Source organism: Narcine bancroftii, chromosome 4 (genome assembly GCF_036971445.1).
Source record: "Narcine bancroftii isolate sNarBan1 chromosome 4, sNarBan1.hap1, whole genome shotgun sequence".
NCBI lineage: Eukaryota > Metazoa > Chordata > Chondrichthyes > Torpediniformes > Narcinidae > Narcine > Narcine bancroftii.
Window position 1 is genome coordinate 35,056,551 of NC_091472.1, and position 18,912 is coordinate 35,075,462.

General features: G+C 44.3%; 1 protein-coding gene and 1 long non-coding RNA gene across 2 annotated transcripts in view; one reads left to right on the top strand and one right to left on the bottom strand.

Annotated features, from left to right (window-relative positions):
- msh2 (mutS homolog 2 (E. coli)) overlaps positions 1-5,696 on the bottom strand; it is a 77,240-nt gene extending 71,544 nt beyond the window's left edge. The window contains exons 1-2 of the mRNA XM_069931044.1: positions 5,031-5,696; positions 610-764 (exon numbers count right to left, since the gene is read on the bottom strand). Of these exons, the coding sequence (XP_069787145.1) occupies positions 610-764; positions 5,031-5,235 (360 nt within the window). The 5' untranslated portion in view covers positions 5,236-5,696. The remainder of the gene's footprint in view (positions 1-609; positions 765-5,030) is intronic.
- A 3,175-nt stretch (positions 5,697-8,871) lies between these two features.
- On the top strand, positions 8,872-17,917 carry LOC138760452 (uncharacterized). The gene is made up of 4 exons (XR_011355618.1): positions 8,872-9,158; positions 15,049-15,108; positions 16,698-16,758; positions 17,822-17,917. It is a non-coding gene; the product is annotated as an uncharacterized lncRNA (long non-coding RNA).
- Positions 17,918-18,912: the final 995 nt, after the last annotated feature.

The following is an 18,912-nucleotide window of genomic DNA, read 5'->3' on the forward strand; positions in this document are numbered from 1 at the left end:
TTCAAATCATGTTGAACAGAAATCCTTGCCATCTAATAGACAGTATTATTTTCTTCTCTGCTCCTACTCAAGTCAAAACTCTAGCCTGACTTTGAGCTTAATACAGTAAAAATCCAAAAATCCAGATGCCAGAAATTGGATCACCCGAGAATCTGGACTCTCAAACATTTCAAATTTAGCAGGCTTTTATGTACGTGCATGCATGCGCAAGTGCCATAGATGCAGTGGCAACAAGCAATCATGCCTAATATAGGTAATCTTATGACAAAGAAATTAATTTGTAAACTGTATTTTTTCTTTTACAATGTTAATTTTTTTAAACATAATTTAAGCATTACACTTTTTTTGTACTAAAATACTGTTTACATTTTTGTCAAGTGTTGACTTTATTGTTCTTTAAAATTGTTAGTTTTGATAAATGAAGCATGCTGTATTTGCTAATGAATAAACTATCAAAATTTACCTGTTCATCCCTTCTTTATTCCTCCATAAATTTGAATTTTAAAAGCACTGTCTGAGAATCTGGAAAATCCAGAACGACCAAATCCCCGAGCAGTCCAGATTTTATGACTTTGACTGTACAACAGCTCTCCGATTTCCAACACTCACCTTACAAGCCAAATACCAATCATTCTCTTTCGAGGATTTACTTGCAGCTTTGTTTCTATAAACCTCCACACGATATTGTCGAACTAATAGAAGATCCCTCACGACAGATTCAAAGTTCATTTTGCTCAGCACGACACTTTCAAGCTTGTTGTTCCCTGCAAAAAGAGGTAATGACCAAGATTATTTATTCATCCTACTCTTTATTTTTAGTCCCAGCAAGCAGTGATTGTGGCAAAGTATTCGACCAGAAATCATCCAACAAATGATACCTGTAGTTTGTCCTTCACATAGGAATTAGTTACATTCAATTTTTTTCCTCAAGTAAAGGGAATCACGGGTTATACTAATACATTAACGAGTCTGTGCGATTGAATAAATTTCAAATTGCATTTATACATTTGGGACTGGCGGTAGCTAGAAAATGTATAGCCGTTACATGGAAGAATGATTTTGAATTGAATATACAAAGATGGCATAACAAACTACTATAGTGTCTCTACTTATTGTAAGGTAAAACATCATGAGATGGGAATGTGTAAGGAGTTACCCTGCCCTGTACAGGGCTGTAACAAGATGTAAATGCATCCTTGTACTTACAAGATAAGAGAGACATTGATGGATTGAGAGGCAGGAAGCTAGCAGGGAAAGGATAGCAACAGTTTTAGTCATTGGACAAGTAATGATATGATGATGTTCTAAGCACATATCCAAGGGTATAAAAAATCACCATTTTGCTGATAACGGCAGAATGCATTCTCCGACTAACATGGTTGGTCGCAAGTGTTACAATCCGGTAATAAAGAACAAAGAACCCTGATTTCGACTCAGCCTGGTGTTTGTCTCACTCATTCATGAACAAAGCAGACCTAACATTATAGAAGATAATGTAGCGGTTGCTACAACACAGGGACACACTACTGAACTTGGTGGAGTGTCCAGTTGAAATGCTTATTTGAATTTCACGCGTGCCCCTTTAAGGCCAACGGGAGTTCCTCCCCGCGCAGCAGTGACGTCATCACATTGCCCATGACATGAGCTGTGGCCTAAGCCACGAGGCAATGAGCAAGCCCCGATGGCACCATCTTCTGCAGCTGCCCTGCCAGCGCGGCAGTACAAACGGGGCCAGTTCACTCATAGAAATGTGCGCCTCCATATAACCCCCCCCCTCCCAGAACCGGCTTACACGTCCCACTGCTTGGATGGCCGACCCCTCCGTTTAGGTTGGGCCGTCTGCACAAGTTGGTGTAAGTCCACCTGCACTGGCTTCAGTCGGTCGACTGTGAAAAGTTCCTCCCTGCCCCCAATGTCCAGGGTGAAAGCCTTTCCCGATCGATGGAGGACCTTGTACAGGCCCTCACACAGGTGCTGCAGGGGGGGTCGGGTGCTGGCCGCACCGGACAAACATGAACTCCGCTAAGGCCAGCTCTTTGGGGACATTTGCCGGGTGCTTGCTGTGGTGGGTCGGTGATGGGGGTGCCAGCGAGGCGAGTCTGTTGCAGAGGTCCACGAGAAGGGTCGGGATCTCACCTCCAGGTTCTGCGGCTGCTCTGAAAAACTCTCCTTGTAGTGACAGTGGTGCACCGTAGACTAGTTCCGTGGATGAAGCTGGAGGTCTTCTTTTGGAGCCGTTCGAATGCCATGCAGGACCCACAGCATTTCATCTGTCCAGTTGGGTTCTTTAAGCTGTGCTATGAGAGCCGCCTTGAGGTACAGTGGAAATGTTCTACGAGTCCATTCGCTTGGAGATGATAGGCCCTGGTGTGGTGGAGTCTGATTCCCAAGTGGTTTGCAAATTGCGCCCAGGTTGCTGGTCATGTGGGCTGAAACACCAAACCAGGCGACCCAGCTAGATTGAGAGGGGATCTCATAGAGACCTATAAAATTCTGGCAGGACTGGACAGAATGGATGCAGATGGGATGTTTCCAATGATGGGAAAATCCAGAACCCGGGGCCATGGTTTGAGGATAATAGGCAAACCATTTAGGACCGAGATGAGGAGAAATTTCTTTACCCAGAGGGTGGTGAATCTGTGGAATTCATTTCCACAGAGAGCAGTAGAGGCAGGTTCATTAAATATATTTAAGAGAGAATTAGATCTATTTCTTCAGTATAAGGGTATTAAAGGTTACGGAGAGAAGGCGGGGACGGGGTACTGAACATTAAGATCAGCCATGATCTCATTGAATGGCGGAGCAGGCTCGAAGGGTCGAATGACCTACTCCTGCTCCTATCTTCTATGTTTCTATGGTGTTACAATTGGAGCCCTGTGACTAGGGGATTTATGCTGGGGTCCTTAATGTCTGTTAATATATTAACCAGCAAGTCTGAAGTTGACACAAATATTGGTGCTTCTGTTGATAGTGAACAGGGTTATTTTCAGCTACAGAACTATACTGATCAGTTTGTAAAATAAATAGAGAAATGACAGACGGAATTTAATCCTGAAAAATATGTAGTGATACATTTTGGGAAGTCTAATAAGGCCAGATGCAACAAAATCAAACCATGATAAAGCCACCTGCCTGTCCAATCTGCCTCAGGTCTCAATTCCCCTTCTGTGCCACTTCAACTTAGCCCTAAATTCCCAATTCATTCCAAAACTTTATTTACCTGCAGTAACCTAGCCCCCACAATTCTCTGTAATAGAGAACAAGAAACTCACCACCGTTTCTGGAAACAAATTCCAAAGCATATTCATTTTAAATGATTGCTCCCAATCCTGCAACTGCTTGTTCAATATTCTCCCATTAGTGTGAACACTTCAAGATCTACCTTCGCACACTTCTTTAGGTCCTTGTGATTCAAATTCAATTCTCCCTCTCCTCTTTCTAAGGGACTTACCAAAATTGTTGTCTGAAGAGGGCTCGTAAAAATCAGTGAGGACCCTTATCCCCACATACTGCATCTTTCAGCTACTCCCATCAGGAAAGAAAGAGGAGTATCAGAGCCAGAACCACCAGAAGCTGAGAAACAGCTTCTCTCCACAAGCAATGAGAATGCTGAATGAACAAACCTTCATAAAAAACACTCTGTGACTCAACTATTTATTTAACAATAAGATTTATTTATTTTAATATGTGTTTACGTACTGTGCATATGTATCATTTGTTATGTGTGCTACGTCTATATGTGCATTTGCAGTGTTGCATCAAGGATTGAAGAATGTGATTTTGTCGAATTGTATGTACAATCAGATGAAAAATGAACTTGAATCCCAAAGAATAGAGGAAAACATGTTACTTGCTTTCTGAACTACTTGTTCACCTACATGCTACTTTGCGTTTATTACACAATATCTATGATCTCGCTGTATTCCACTCATAAAGCATAGAATGGTACATCATAGAATCATGCCCATCAGCCAAACATGATGTTCAAATCAAAGTCTGCTATTTATACTTGGTAAATATCCCTTCATCTAGGCCTATCTAGAACCTTCTATCTGCATTGACCCATCTCAGGCACTGACTTCTGTGCAAAAACTCTGTCTGGGGTTGACTTGCAAATCCAAGTCAGCAATTAAATAGGCAACCTAACCATTCTGAGGCCTTCAAAGATAGGATGAGCCAGAAGCAGGAAATCTCAGAATTTTGATAATTCTGGCTGGGGGAGAATTTATCATGTCTGTATGAAAGGAAATACTGAAGAGAGAGAGGGGAGAGAGAGGGGAGAGAGAGGGGAGAGAGAGGGGAGAGAGAGGGGAGAGAGAGAGGGGAGAGAGAGAGGGGAGAGAGAGAGGGGAGAGAGAGGGGAGAGAGAGGGGAGAGAGAGGGGAGAGAGAGGGGAGAGAGAGGGGAGAGAGAGGGGAGAGAGAGGGGAGAGAGAGGGGAGAGAGAGGGGAGAGAGAGGGGAGAGAGAGGGGAGAGCTGGGGGAAGGGCAACCAATGCCTGAGAAGTTGATATTAATGCCATCCAGTTGGAGGGGGCCCAGTCGGAAGATGGTGTTGTTTCTCCAATTTGTGAGACATCTCAGTCAGGCGGTGCATGAAGCCATGGATAGACATATCAGCAAGGGAATGGGATGGGAAATTGAAATGGGTGACTAAATGAGGTGACCAACAAGTATGGTCTTGGGTTTTGGAGAAGGTCGTGATAACAAATTCCGGTTTCTTCCCTCCTGCATGTCAATCAATCTATAACCAGTTGCACCCATTATCACAGGTGCCATGATTCTTTGTGCATTCATGTCTTCACTATTCTCCGAAGAGGGGAGTAGGTGATTTCCCCTATTAAGCTCCATCCGTTTCTGTCAGCATTTAAGCTTTGACTCGAATAATCCGGTTGCCTCAACCAACAGGGCTGCACGGATCGGAAGCGATTTGGGTTGGGGGGGGGGGGGGGGGGAGGGAGAGAGAGAGCCGGCCGTGGGTCGCAGAGAACCACCCCCCCACCCCCCACCCCCCACCCCACGCCGGCTCACCTGATCCCAGGGTCTTGATGACACCGTTCGTTTTGAAGACTTCCTTGGCGGCGAAAAGCGCGTCCTTCCCGTGCACCGTGTAGTAGTCGCTGCGGTCAAAGACACGGAAGGTGGTGGGCGGCTGCTCGGGCATGGACCCGTAAAACGCCACGAAGCCGCCGCCGTCCTCCGCGCCGCTCAGTCGGTCTCGCCGCTGCCCCGCCATCTTCTTTGCCGCCAAGGGTCGGCGCGCGGGAGGCGGGGCGTCATCGGAGGCGCGAACCGACGGAGGGGGGGAGGGGCGCAGATCAGATTGACGCGCCCAATCGGTGGCGGCCGGCTCGTGATCGGCGCTGGGAGGCCAGGGGCGGGAAAGAGCCCGGCTGAGCTGTGGGGCGCAAATAAATGTAATGCGTTCCGTTCGCGGGCGTGGAAATCACACGGTTTATGTGGCAGCGGAGGGCAAATCTGCGGCTGGGCCGGGTCGCCAGACGCTGTGATTGGAGGCAAAAGTGCTGAAGAACCCCAGCAGGTCGGGCAGTGGCCATGAGAGGCAGAGCCATAGGATCAAGAGCCCCGCATCCAAACAGGAGCAAAAAAAACGTGCGGGCAGGATGTAGCAGGAAGGGGGTCACCTCAACAGGTCACCAGAGGTGTGGTTTGCCTCCGCTCTTGGAACCGATTAGTCGGAGCCCCGGCACGGCCAGCCAGTAGGCGTGAGGGATTTTGGATGAAGGTGCCGCCAATCAGCGTGGGGTGGGGGGGGGGGGATTTCAATCTGGCTAGAACCAATCAGCGTGGAGGGCGGAATCTGGGTAGAACCAATCAGCGTGGAGGGCGGAATCTGGCTAGAGCCAATCAGCGTAGAGGGCGGAATCTGGTTAGAACCAATCAGCGTGGAGGGCGGAATCTGGCTAGAACCAATCGGCGTGGAGGGCGGAATCTGGCTAGAGCCAATCAGCGTGGAGGGCGGAATCTGGTTAGAACCAATCGGCGTGGAGGGCGGAATCTGGTTAGAACTAATCAGCGTGGAGGGCGGAATCTGGCTAGAACCAATCAGCGTGGAGGGCGGAATCTGGTTAGAACCAATCAGCGTGGAGGGCGGAATCTGGCTAGAACCAATCAGCGAGGGGTTAAGTACCGCGACTGAGCTAAGATGCGTGGGATTGGATAGTCGGCAGAGCCAACCAGCGAGAAGGGTGGATCCGCGGTGGTCAGATTCGTCTCCCCCGCGTATTAATCGCGTGGTGCGTCTGAGACCGCTGGGTTTTCTTTTAGGTAAGGGAGGAATGGAGGTGGAGCTTCAGCCGGGACGCTGCAGCGCGGGGAAACCAACGTGGGCGGGGTTGCGGCTTGCAGGGAGGAGCCTAAATAAGGGAGAGAAACACAGAAGTGTGCAGTCGCTGAGATTGCAGCGACAACAAAAAAGTCGCCGAAATGTTGGAGCAACTCAGCAGGTGTTTCAGCGTCCATAAGAGCCAAGGATATCTCTTGTCGACGTTTTGGGTCTGAGCTTGAGCCCTTCAAATAAAAAGTAGGATGAGCCAGAAGCAGGAAATCTCAGAATTTTGATAATTCTGGCTGGGGGAGGAGGGGAGAATTTATCATGTCTGTTTGAAAGGAAATACTGAAGGGGGGGGGGGGGGGGGAGAGAGAGAGAGAGAGAGACAGTGTGTGTGCTGGGGGTGGGGCAACCAAAGCCTGAGAAGTTGATATTAATGCCATCCAGCTGGAGGGGGCCCAGTCGGAAGATGAGGTGTTGTTTCTCCAATTTGTGGGACATCTCAGTCAGGCGGTGCATGAGGCCATGGATAGACATATCAGCAAGGGAATGGGATGGGAAATTGAAATGGGTGACTAAATGAGGTGACCAATGTGAGAAACATAAGTACCTTCACAGAATTTGCTCAAGACAAAAATTGAGAACAAAGAACTTTTATTATACTATTACAACAATGCAAAGTTGGGTGCTTCCCCTTACCCTGGGAATACACACAGATACTGGGGCTGACCCAACTTTTATACATTTCATTTCAGTACAGAGATACCTTCCCCCCAACATTCTTCTGCCTCCTGGATTGGTTTAGCTTTAGGTAATTCTGCCCACGTGGATTCTAACTGCTTATCAGTTTATGTGTCTTCCTGCAAACTTGTTAGCCAGAGAACTATCATGTCTTTGTTCTTCACTCATTAATCAATCCCTAAGACTTGCTAAAGCTATCTATTTGTTATCCTGTTTTGAAGATCCTTAGTTTATTACACTTTTACAACCCTTCCTCTCATTCCTGCATCCCTTCACCCTGATTTAACCCATAATACTTCATCTCTAATGAGCACTTGCTTGACTCCTCACATTCCAGCATCCCTTCACCTTAAGTTAACCCATAATACTTCATCTCTAATGAGCACTTGCTTGACTCCTCACATTCCAGTATCCCTCACACCAACAAGTATGGTCTTGGGTTTTGGAGAAGATCGTGATAACAAATTCTGGTTTCTTCTCTCCTGCATGTCAATCAATCTATAACCAGTTGCACCCATTATCACAGGTGCCATGATTGTTTGTTCATTAATGTGTTCACTACATTCAAGATGTAGGTCTAGCTGATGTAGCTTTATTTTAATATTTGTAGACTTGGAGAAATTTGATGGCTCAATTTAAGCAGAGAAACTTGGATCTGTTGTGTATACAATCACACCATTAAGACTCAGATGCAATGCTTTCTCATCCTTACTTCTATTAGACTAACATGGCTACTGACACACAGTATGAGCCCAGAGGACCCAATAACCCAGCAGCAATAGATATTCACCAAGACAAATGGTTACTTAAACAAAAGTTGCTTTTAATTATCTTTAAACATGAAAATTAACTTATCACTAACTTATTTAACCCTCTTCTAATTCTCAGTGCACGTGTATGTAATGTGTAAGTTCAGAAACGTTCTTTGGTTCACAATCCAATCTCACTTCTCATTTTTCCAAGTTTGCTGGTTACAGGCAATTCTTATATTGTCCACAGAATCTAACATGAATAAAGTTCACAAGGCTTTGGTGCTCAAAAGGTAAATGGTAACTGCTCAGGAAGGTTCTTGTCAGTTTTCAGAGAGAGATGTGTTATTCCAGGACATTCACAACTGATGTACTTCCATGAGTCACTTCAGTATCTTGCTGATGAAACTTGCCCCTTCAGGGTTCTCCAGATGATAACCTCTTTCTTTCAGGTCACCACAGAGTTCTTTTCTGTTCCACTTATTCCAACAGAAACATTAAACAGCCAGTCCTCTCTTGCATGAACCATGGGGGCTTTGACCAGGCCATCTTCCAAAAGGCTTTCCAGCTTCTCCTGTTCCAGTCCCAGCTGCTTCTCCTGGCTGTAATTTTCTCTCTCTTACTCTCTCTCTCTCTCTCTCTCTCTTGCTCACTCAGCGAGAAAGCTTGTTTGACCTCTCTCCACTTGCAAAACCACATTACCCTCTTAGAACAGCAAGCTCTACTCCCGACAGAAGATGGCTCTAACAAGATCTTTCATCTGTTGCCTTTTGTAAACAACAATCCATTGGTGAAGTCTCTTGAGCACTCTCCAAAGCTCTTGCAAATGCTTTGAGGCCCCGATATGTCTAGCATTAGCAGAGCTCCAGTATTTCAAATAGGATCTGTTTTAAAATGTTTGTTTGTAACCTCCTCAAACAAACCTTTCCCAATTTATCTCCCAAAAACATATCTATATATTCTGTCACAGCTGCCTGTTGCTGTCTCTCCATTTGGTGGGATCTGTACTTGGCCTTGGCCACTGACAGGACCTTTACTGCTGCTGCCAGCTCCAATTGTCCTGGCTTGGCATCTGGATGAGGTCATTATTGGGGATTGTGATATGTGGAGGGCAAAGATCACATGACATTGTGTCTGAAACCTTTTTGGAAGTCACATCTCTGCCAATCCAAGTTGGGCTCAGGCCACCCATTAGTGCACACTTTACCATTGGCTTATTTAAATGATTCAGGGTCCTCATTGGCCAGACACCCAACTCAGAACAGTATAAACATCAATGCATACCATATTTCTCTCTCTCTCTCTGCCTCTTGGTCCAAGACTCAGACTTCACTCCACACCAGGTTACCACTGTGGACGTCAATGGATGAGTCACGGGTAAGGTGTGGTACTGCAATAGCTCTGCTTGCAGAGAGTTTCATCCCTGTTGGTACAGAGGATCAACATTATGTTTGAAAGTCGTTGTCTGTGATGTGTATTCACATGCTGGAAAGTGGTAGGGTCAGTAGTCACCAGTAATTGGAGTCCCTTGTGCCTGATATGCCTGCTTGTACTGTTAGTTTTTGTCTTGTACCATGTAAGAGATAGGCAGCCACTTGCATCGGAGACCAACCTGGGTCCAATGTGAATGTCTATGTAGTTATTTAGTAGTAGAGTAATTATCATGTCTTCTCCTGTTTGTCGCGCTTGTTCAATAAAGTGACCTTTCATTGCCACACTTGTGTCCAGACTAGTCTCACTGTGAACCCACTGAACCTGATACTTTTCCAAACACAACAGGGATCCCCTCCAGCCTCTGCTCTCTTTATTGTCATCTTGCTTCTCACTGCCAGAGTGCCTAGATAAACACCCCGTCTCTGGGGCAGGCCATGCCTCATCAGAGCTCTCCTAGCCCAGACCTGGCTTCTTGACCTCTGAGGAGGACCCTCATCTTTGCTTCATCCTCCTACCGCACACCCTATGTTGGTGATGCTCTGCTGTGGCAAAGACCGAGGAGAACCTGACTCCAGCATATTCTGCTCACTCTGCTCATCTACATTCGACAGGGACAGTTTCTCCAGTGCCCACTCACTCTTCCCTCTCCTGTGACAGTCTTCTGCTCTGGGTGTAGAAGAGCAGAGCACCAATGGCATAGGGATTACTTAAAGTGGTATGTGAGTGGAAAGAAAAAGATTGACAACCACTGCTCTAGAACTTTTACTCCACCCTCATTGTCCTCACTGTCATTAAGGTCCTTCTCTTTGGTGAATGCTGAAGAGAAATATTCATTGAGGACCTCACCCACTTCCACAGCCTCCAGGCACATCTTCCCACCTTATTCTCTAATCAGTCCTACCTTCACTCCTGTCATCCTTCTGTTCTTCACATAATGCCTTGGGGTTTTCCTTAACCCTACTCACCAAGGCCTTCTCGTGTACCCTTCTTGCTCTCCTCAACCTCCTCTTAAACTCCTTTCTTGCTACCCAATATTCTTCAAGAGACCTATCTGATCCTTGCTGCCTAAACCTCATGTATGCAGCCTTCTTCCACCTGACTAGATTTTCCACCTCTCGTCAACATTGTTCCTTCATCCTACTATTCTTTCTCTACCTCATTGGGACAAATGTATCCTTAACATCCTGCAAGAGATCCCTAAATATCAACCACATCTCCATAGTATTCTTTCTTTGGCTTGGCTTCGCGGACGAAGATTTATGGAGGGGGTAAAAAGTCCACGTCAGCTGCAGGCTCGTTTGTGGCTGACCAGTCCGATGCGGGACAGGCAGACACGATTGCAGCGGTTGCAAGGGAAAATTGGTTGGTTGGGGTTGGGTGTTGGGTTTTTCCTCCTTTGCCTTTTGTCAGTGAGGTGGGCTCTGCGGTCTTCTTCAAAGGAGGCTGCTGCCCGCCAAACTGTGAGGCGCCAAGATGCACGGTTTGAGGCGTTATCAGCCCACTGGCGGTGGTCAATGTGGCAGGCACCAAGAGATTTCTTTAGGCAGTCCTTGTACCTTTTCTTTGGTGCACCTCTGTCACGGTGGCCAGTGGAGAGCTCGCCATATAATACGATCTTGGGAAGGCGATGGTCCTCCATTCTGGAGACGTGACCCATCCAGCGCAGCTGGATCTTCAGCAGCGTGGACTCGATGCTGTCGACCTCTGCCATCTCGAGTACCTCGACGTTAGGGGTGTGAGCGCTCCAATGGATGTTGAGGATGGAGCGGAGACAACGCTGGTGGAAGCGTTCTAGGAGCCGTAGGTGGTGCCGGTAGAGGACCCATGATTCGGAGCCGAACAGGAGTGTGGGTATGACAACGGCTCTGTATACGCTTATCTTTGTGAGGTTTTTCAGTTGGTTGTTTTTCCAGACTCTTTTGTGTAGTCTTCCAAAGGCGCTATTTGCCTTGGCGAGTCTGTTGTCTATCTCATTGTCGATCCTTGCATCTGATGAAATGGTGCAGCCGAGATAGGTAAACTGGTTGACCGTTTTGAGTTTTGTGTGCCCGATGGAGATGTGGGGGGGCTGGTAGTCATGGTGGGGAGCTGGCTGATGGAGGACCATAGTATACTTCCCTGCAAAAGTGTCATCCCAATTTATACCTGCAAGTTCAAGCCTCATAGTTTGCCCTTCCACAGTTAAATATTTTCCTTTCCCCTCTGACTCTATCCTTGTCCTAATAATGCTGAGGGTCAGGGAGTGATGGTCACTGTCTGTTGTGTATGCACTCACACAATTAAGACTCGGAGACATGATGCTTTCTCATCCTTTACTTCTATTAGACTAACATGGCGACAGACACAGGGTTTTTTAATATATATATTATATATGGAAGGGTGACATCATGACGTGGGTGTCATAATGTCCAGCAGAGGGCGAGCTTGTACCCAACACTCTTCACCCCCGTGCAGTAAATGCTGACTGGGTCCCTTCGAACTAATAAGATTACATCAGGACCAGGACTACAAGTGAGAATTAGAATACATCTCATGAGTCATTATAATTATAAAAGGGAAAATATTTAATAATAATCAGGGCATACTCAGGTCGTTGTCTTTCTTTTTTGGATTGCCTCAGAGTGGTTTGCTGTGCTGGTCTTTGCTCGGAACTTGTAAACAGTCCTTTGGTGGTGACTGACTGTCTTCGCTGCCCTCCTGGCTGGCTGCATGTCTCAGTTACTGGACTCCGTAATGGACTGCTCAGCTCCGCGACAGTCTCTGACCCTCCACCTCACTCAGTCTGAAGGGTGGGATAGTTGGGGCAGGCCATGGCAGGTCTGGTTCACCTCCAGTTCATGAGGCAGTTCATGGTCCTTAGTGTCAGTCAATGCTCTTAATTAGTCAATGTGTCACTTCCGTAATTGGTCCCCCACTAGAACAGTGTATGAGCAGGGGCTCAATTTTTGTGAGATTACTCTTACCACCTATGGGTATTTATATTGTCTATAATCTTGTACCAGAACTCTCTCGCCCACTTTCAATGTCTAGGTGAGGTTTGTGGTGATGCTGTTTTTTTTGCAATCGGAGACCCAGATCTGGATGAACTGTGGATAGCCTGGTCCGTAGGTTATGGTCAAACATTAGTTCCGCTGGGGTGCATTTTGTGGTAGAATGCGATGCGTTTCTGTACCCTAATAGGAAATCTGTGATTTTGTGTGACCAGGAGGCATTTAGAAGTTTCATGGTTTTCATTGCTTTTTTGAATTGTTGTACAAAAGGTTCTACCTCCCCATTAGTACTTGGGTGCAGACAAAATATGTCTGATATTGTTGAGCATAAATTTTCTAAAATGTTCTGATATAAATTGAGTCCCATTGTCCATAAATAATTCATGAGGCAATCCATAAGTGGCAAAGATATCTCGTAAACAGTCAATCGTGGGATCTGCTTTGGTGTTTTTCAGCTGTAAAATTACTGGCCATTTGGAGTGTGCGGCCACAACTACTAGGAAAGTCTCACCCATGAATGGTCAAGCGAAGTCTACATGAATCCGATGCTATGGTTTAGATGGCTTGCAGCATTTTTGGCTGCATTGACTGATATACTTTGCATTCTCTTACTGTTGTTTCAATGTCTCTGTCTATGGAGGGCCACCGGACATGCATCTGGGCCAGTACATCCATTCGTACTGTTCCGCCATTCATTGTGATGCAGTTCTGATAACATGGTAGTTTGCCATTTGGCTGGAATAATTGTATGGGTACCCCACAGTAAGCATCCTTCTTCGACTGATAGTTCATGGTGGCGTGTGTGGTAAGGTTTTAGATCTTCTTGAATGACTTCAGATTCAGGCCACCCATTAAGGGTGAAGTATAGGATCTTGCTTAATGTTGTCTCTTGGGTTTCCTTTGCGATCATCTATTCGGAGGATACGCTACCTGCCAATCAAGGTCAGAAACTCACCCCAAGCCACCAAGGAGGGTTATGGGCGGAGAGGAGGAGGGTTGAAAGGGTTCTAAGCCGATTGTAATAAGTGATTGTCTGCGCCAGGAAAAGTGTGTATTTATGGTACCTTCTGGCATTATAATTCTGAACCAGAGCACCCAACCCAACTAAAAGAGCCGAATTGCAGTTGTCCCTGGGTTTAGTTAACCATTATCGAAAGCACATTCCAAATGTATCAATGCTGTGCAGCACGCTGAACAATTGTTAAGGAAAGAACAGAAAATGGTGCTTGAATGACAAGACTAGTAACACGGTCAATCATTTGAAAGAACTACTAATGTCAAGAAACCATGTTCTTATCCACTACGACCCAGAAAAGGAAGTAATCCTTGCAATGGATGCTTCACCAGGGGGGTTCGTGGTGTTGTCACAGGTAGCTGAAAAAGGGAAACAACCAGTGGCTTATGCTTCCTGATCTTTGACGACTTGTGAACATAGTATGCACAGCTGGAAAAAGAAGGGCTTGCCATAATATTTGGTGTCAAAGTATTCCAACAATATTTATATGGTAGGAAGTTTACCTTAGTAACAGACAACAAACCACTGAGTTTTATTCTAGGCCCTAAGAAGGGGATCTTAGTGTTAGCTGCAACAAGAATTCAAAGGCCGTGCTGCTTGCTTACAATTTGTAACATGAACCAGCAACACAAAACGGCCATGCAGATGCCCTATCTCACTTGCCTCTACCTGAAACTGAACAGAAAGACAAGATAATTATATGGATGGAAGAAGCTACAGTTATTAATCAAGAACCACTTCATTCCTTACCAATTACAGCAAAGATTATCAGCAAAGTACGGTAAGAAGCTACACCGTCAAAGGTCCTATATTTCACATTAAATGAATGGTCCGAGGCTGAAGCCATCTCTCTGGAATTGAGGCCTAATTATACATGATGTAATGAAATATCAATTGAAGAAGGTTGTTTATTATGGGGGACCAGGACAATCATTCCTATGAAATGGCAAGCTGCCATGTTATCAGAGCTCCACAACAAGCACCCAGGAATGGTTTGGATGAAAGCTTTTGCACGTATGCATCTCTGGTGACCATCGATGGACATGTAACATAAAGATTCTGCACTCTCAAAATCTCACTTTTAAATGCTCCCCAAATTCTCCTCAACGTCCTTTCCAGAAGAAAGATCATCCCTGCAAATCCCTTTTTCATCTCCTCAAATCTGGCTTTTCCTCAATAACCTAAAGATTCTGCACTCTCAAAATCTCACTTTTAAATGCTCCCCAAATTCTCCTCAACGTCCTTTTCAGAAGAAAGATCATCCCTGCAAATCCCTTTTTCATCTCCTCAAATCTGGCTTTTCCTCAATAACCTAAAGATTCTACACTCTCAAAATCTCACTTTTAAATGCTCTCCAAATTCTCCTCAACGTCCTTTCCAGAAGAAAGATCATCCCTGCAAATCCCTTTTCATCTCCTCAAATCTGGCTTTTCCCCAATAACATAAAGATTCTACACTCTCAAAATCTCACTTTTAAATGCTCTCCAAATTCTCCTTAACGTCCTTTCCAGAAGAAAGATCATCCCTGCAAATCCCTTTTCATCTCCTCAAATCTGGCTTTTCCCCAATCAAAGATCTTCATCTTCGGATCACACCTATCCCGTTCCATAATTAAGCTGAAACTAATGATCATTGGATCCAAAGTGCTCCCCAACGCACACCTTTGTCACCTGCCCTATTTAAAAAATCACATTTCTTCCGTCATTAGGTCAAAAATGAGATAACATGTTGATGTTCAACTCCATTCACAACTTGGACACTTAAATAGGAAAGGCAGAGCAGAATATATGGGCTGAGGCACTAATTTCTGTGTTTCAATTATTATAAGGAAGCTGCCATACCTACATACAGCAAGATTTATAGAACATGGAGACATGGACATATACTGGTAAGTGTCATTTGTATCACAAAAACAACTGACCTTGGCTACAACGACAATAATTTATAAAATGCACTGCAGTTTCTCACCAAGGCTTCTTTAACCTGTGATTGCTGCCATCAAGAAGGTCTAAAATGACAGAAGGAGAAGAAGACGAAGTGAACTGACCCAGTGTGTAAAAGTAGATGACACAAATTTCTTGTTTATTCTCATTGTGTGATGACATTGTTTAATGGGTTTAATGTATCCTATAGGTTGAACGTTGAGTGGGAGGGGAAGAGGGGGTGAAGGAGGGAGGGAAGGGAGGGGGGAGAAAGGGGAGAAAATGACACTGTGTATTCAAGAGGGAAATGTTTGTGTGTATTTTGGTTAGTATGGTTAGTGTGAAAAATAAAAAAAATTTAAAAAAAGGGTCAACAGCAGCAAGTGCATGACAATGGTACCCTTCAAAATTCTGGCTATCTGCTATCCTAACTTGAAAATGCAATTTCTCCATTGTCTAAATCTGGAATTTTACTAAAGCAGCAGCAGTGTGCATGATTTAGAATGAACTCTCCATCGTACTCAGCGTATTAGCAGTATCAAATTTTCTGAAAGGCAAATTAGTACTGGCAATACATTATACTGGACAATGAAGATTTGTTTCCTGTACATTTTTAGGTATATTTTATGGGTTTTTTTGGATGGTGATCATGCATATCACATACCATTTTTAAAAATAACCTATTTTTTGGATTTCATGTCATTTTAAGTCCCCACATTCCCCACAAAGTAAGCTGTTTTGGTTGGTCCAAACGGCCAGCGCTACCATTAGGTGAACTAGGCAGCTGCCTAGAGCACAGACCTCAGAGGGGCAGAGTCAGTGTGGCCAGACGTTTTGACTTAGAGGTGTCCCAGTATCTGTATATTTCCGCATTGGGCGCATGTGTAGCTGTTCAGTATTGTTGGAGCCAGGTGATTCCCTCCCGCTCTGTACTCTCTACGGTTTTACAGTCGCTAGAGTTTTACTGCCAGAGACTGGCTCTTGTTGGAAATTGCCTCTCAGATTGGGACACATGCATGCACCGCTCCTCATCCCAGGCAGCGTTCACGGAGACCCCCAACAAACATACAGCAATCGGGATGATCATGGCGCTGTCCGGTGAGTGAAGGGCTGGGGAGGACAACGGAACAGCAGCTCCTCGGGGGACGGGAGAAGAGGATGCAAGTGCCCTCGCTCACGCCTGGCCACATTGGCTTGTGTTGGGTCACTGGAACCCAGCACATCCCTCCCTTTTTCCCATTTGAATGAATGAATGGGATAGTGAATATAAACAACCACTGTTGAGGTACTGGAAGTGCGACTGGAACACAAGGGAACAGTTTGCCTCGTGATGACCAACTGCAAGGAGAAGTTGCTCCTGGGAACCACAAAATTATTGTACTGACATGGGGAAGTTGCTATAGTGAAGCACATACCAATATCATATCCAGAAATTACCTGCACAATAACGCAGAGGTTATGGCGAGCTTCAGAAAGTTCCTCGCTGGACTGTTATTTAATTTCCATTCCATTTAGCTGAGAACTCCGACTTAGCCTATTTGATAATATTTTTCAGGTGTATCATTGAACTGCAGTTAGAAAATGGAAAAATATGATAAATATGCGAGAAGAAATGAGTAAGTCACACACCTCTTACTCCACATTTAGTCAATATCTCCTAAGGACATTAGAAAATAGAAGCAGGAAAATGCCATTTTCCCCTTAATGCTGACCCCATTAATATTATAACGGCTGACCTGCCTTAGCTGCAGAGTTCTCCAGAACGTTCAATCTGATTTTTCAAAAATGTATCTACTTCCTCTTTAAATATCCCTAATGATCCAGCCTCCACAATCCTCCAGGATTCCATCGATTCTATGAGAAGAAGATCCTCTGTAGTTCCAGCAGAATTTTTAGCTCCATGTAGAATGTCCAGACTTTTACTCAGCTTTGCTACATAGAAATTTAACTGAAACTTTATTCTTCTTGAACTATCACTCAGGATTGAGGAAAGCCTGGGATTGGAAGATGACTTTGTATTGGGTGACAAATGCTCGCCAGCCATTGCACACTCTTGTTAAATAGAATTCTTGATTCAATGACAAGATACATACAGTGCCAGGTCATAAGCTGCCTTCTTCCTAGCTTCTCCTACCCCCTCCCCTGCCTCACTCTGGATGGAATAAACATAAAAAGGGGGTGGAGGAAGTGGGGGAGGGCATGTAAAATAAAAGCACAAATGCTAGAAACACAATAGATCAGCCAAAGCATGAAAAGGGAAGTTAAAGGTGCTGCATTATTTTCAATCTCCATAGCTTTTATTCTAATTTTCTTATGGCATATTCCTCTCATGCCCAATACTGCTTTATTTAATGTATGATATTAATTTCATTGTTTCAGTTGGGTAAAATTTTGAAATCCAATTTTTATCTCTTCCCAGCTTTAATCCACTGTACAACGGAAGTTAACAATCCTAACGTCTGACCCTTAGTTCTCTCCCACTTCTTCCTAACTTACCCCACATGTTTAAACTTCCCTTTTCAGAATTTTATTTCTCTTCTAATTTCTTGTGGAGCTGAAGGTTGACCACAAAATATTTAACTCTTCAGATACTGTATTATCTTTCTTAAATTAATGATAAAGATTTTGCCTGTTCAAATTCAAAACCTGGAGTTGATGCAATATCTTGGATTACTTCAGACCACAGATTATTTCATCTTCAACTGCTTTCAGAAAATGCATCATTGGGGTACAAGGCAAGAATACCAATTGATATCAAACAGCAGAAAATTCAATGTGGCAAATGAATTCATCTTAAGATGCATTAAAATTCAATTTGGAAAAATTGTGTTTGCCATGCATATTGCCTTTATGCACATAATCAATAATTAACTATTAATTAGCTACATTGAGAATAGAGAGAAATTAAACCACGTGGCTTCAGTTTAATTTCAATATAGCTCAGTCATTTTAGAATCACCTCTAAGAAATAACTTCATTTGCAAATTTCTAAATTTAATTTTCTTCCTATCTGAAGTCACCTTTCTTTAAGTTTCATAAGCAATAGTTTATGGGTTTTTCACTTACTTGGTTCCATGTATTTGATAGAGTTGATAAAGGCAGGAAGTGTGATAAATAAGAGAGGACCATAATTGGTGTCAAGGAGGTGTAGATAGAATAAGCAAACAATCGACAAATGAAATTTAATAGAGCAATGTGGCAGCATTTACAAAGATATAAATAATAGTCTATATAGTCATACAGTATGAAAACAGGCTTTTTTACCCATCATGTCCATACCGACTATTGGCCACCCATCTGAAGTAATCCCACCTGTAGCTTAACCTTCAATGCAAGATCATTTAAATGGTGTCTGCAACTTAGCTTCCACTACTCTTAAGCAGTGTATTTCCATACATTTACCACTCTGAATGATAAAAAAAAGTCTCACTCAGATCCCTTCCCTTTGCCAATGTAAGATCACCATACCAGTTCAAGTTTACCTTCTTTCCTGCCATTATCAGTGTCCTGAATGAACTTCACAATAGTGAAATTGTGTTCCCTTTGCCTTTTCCAACTTTTCTCTCTGTAACTTTGCACTCTGTGCCATGTGCTGTGCTATGTATGATATGCCTAGTTGGACTACTCGCAAAACAAACTTTATCACTGGATCTTGGTACATGTGACAATAAACAGGAACAAACTTTGTCTTAGACCTTGCATGGACCTACGTCCTCCAGTTTTATTCACCCTTAAAAGGGGATGCTTCCTGCAGTTCATCCAATGTGTAT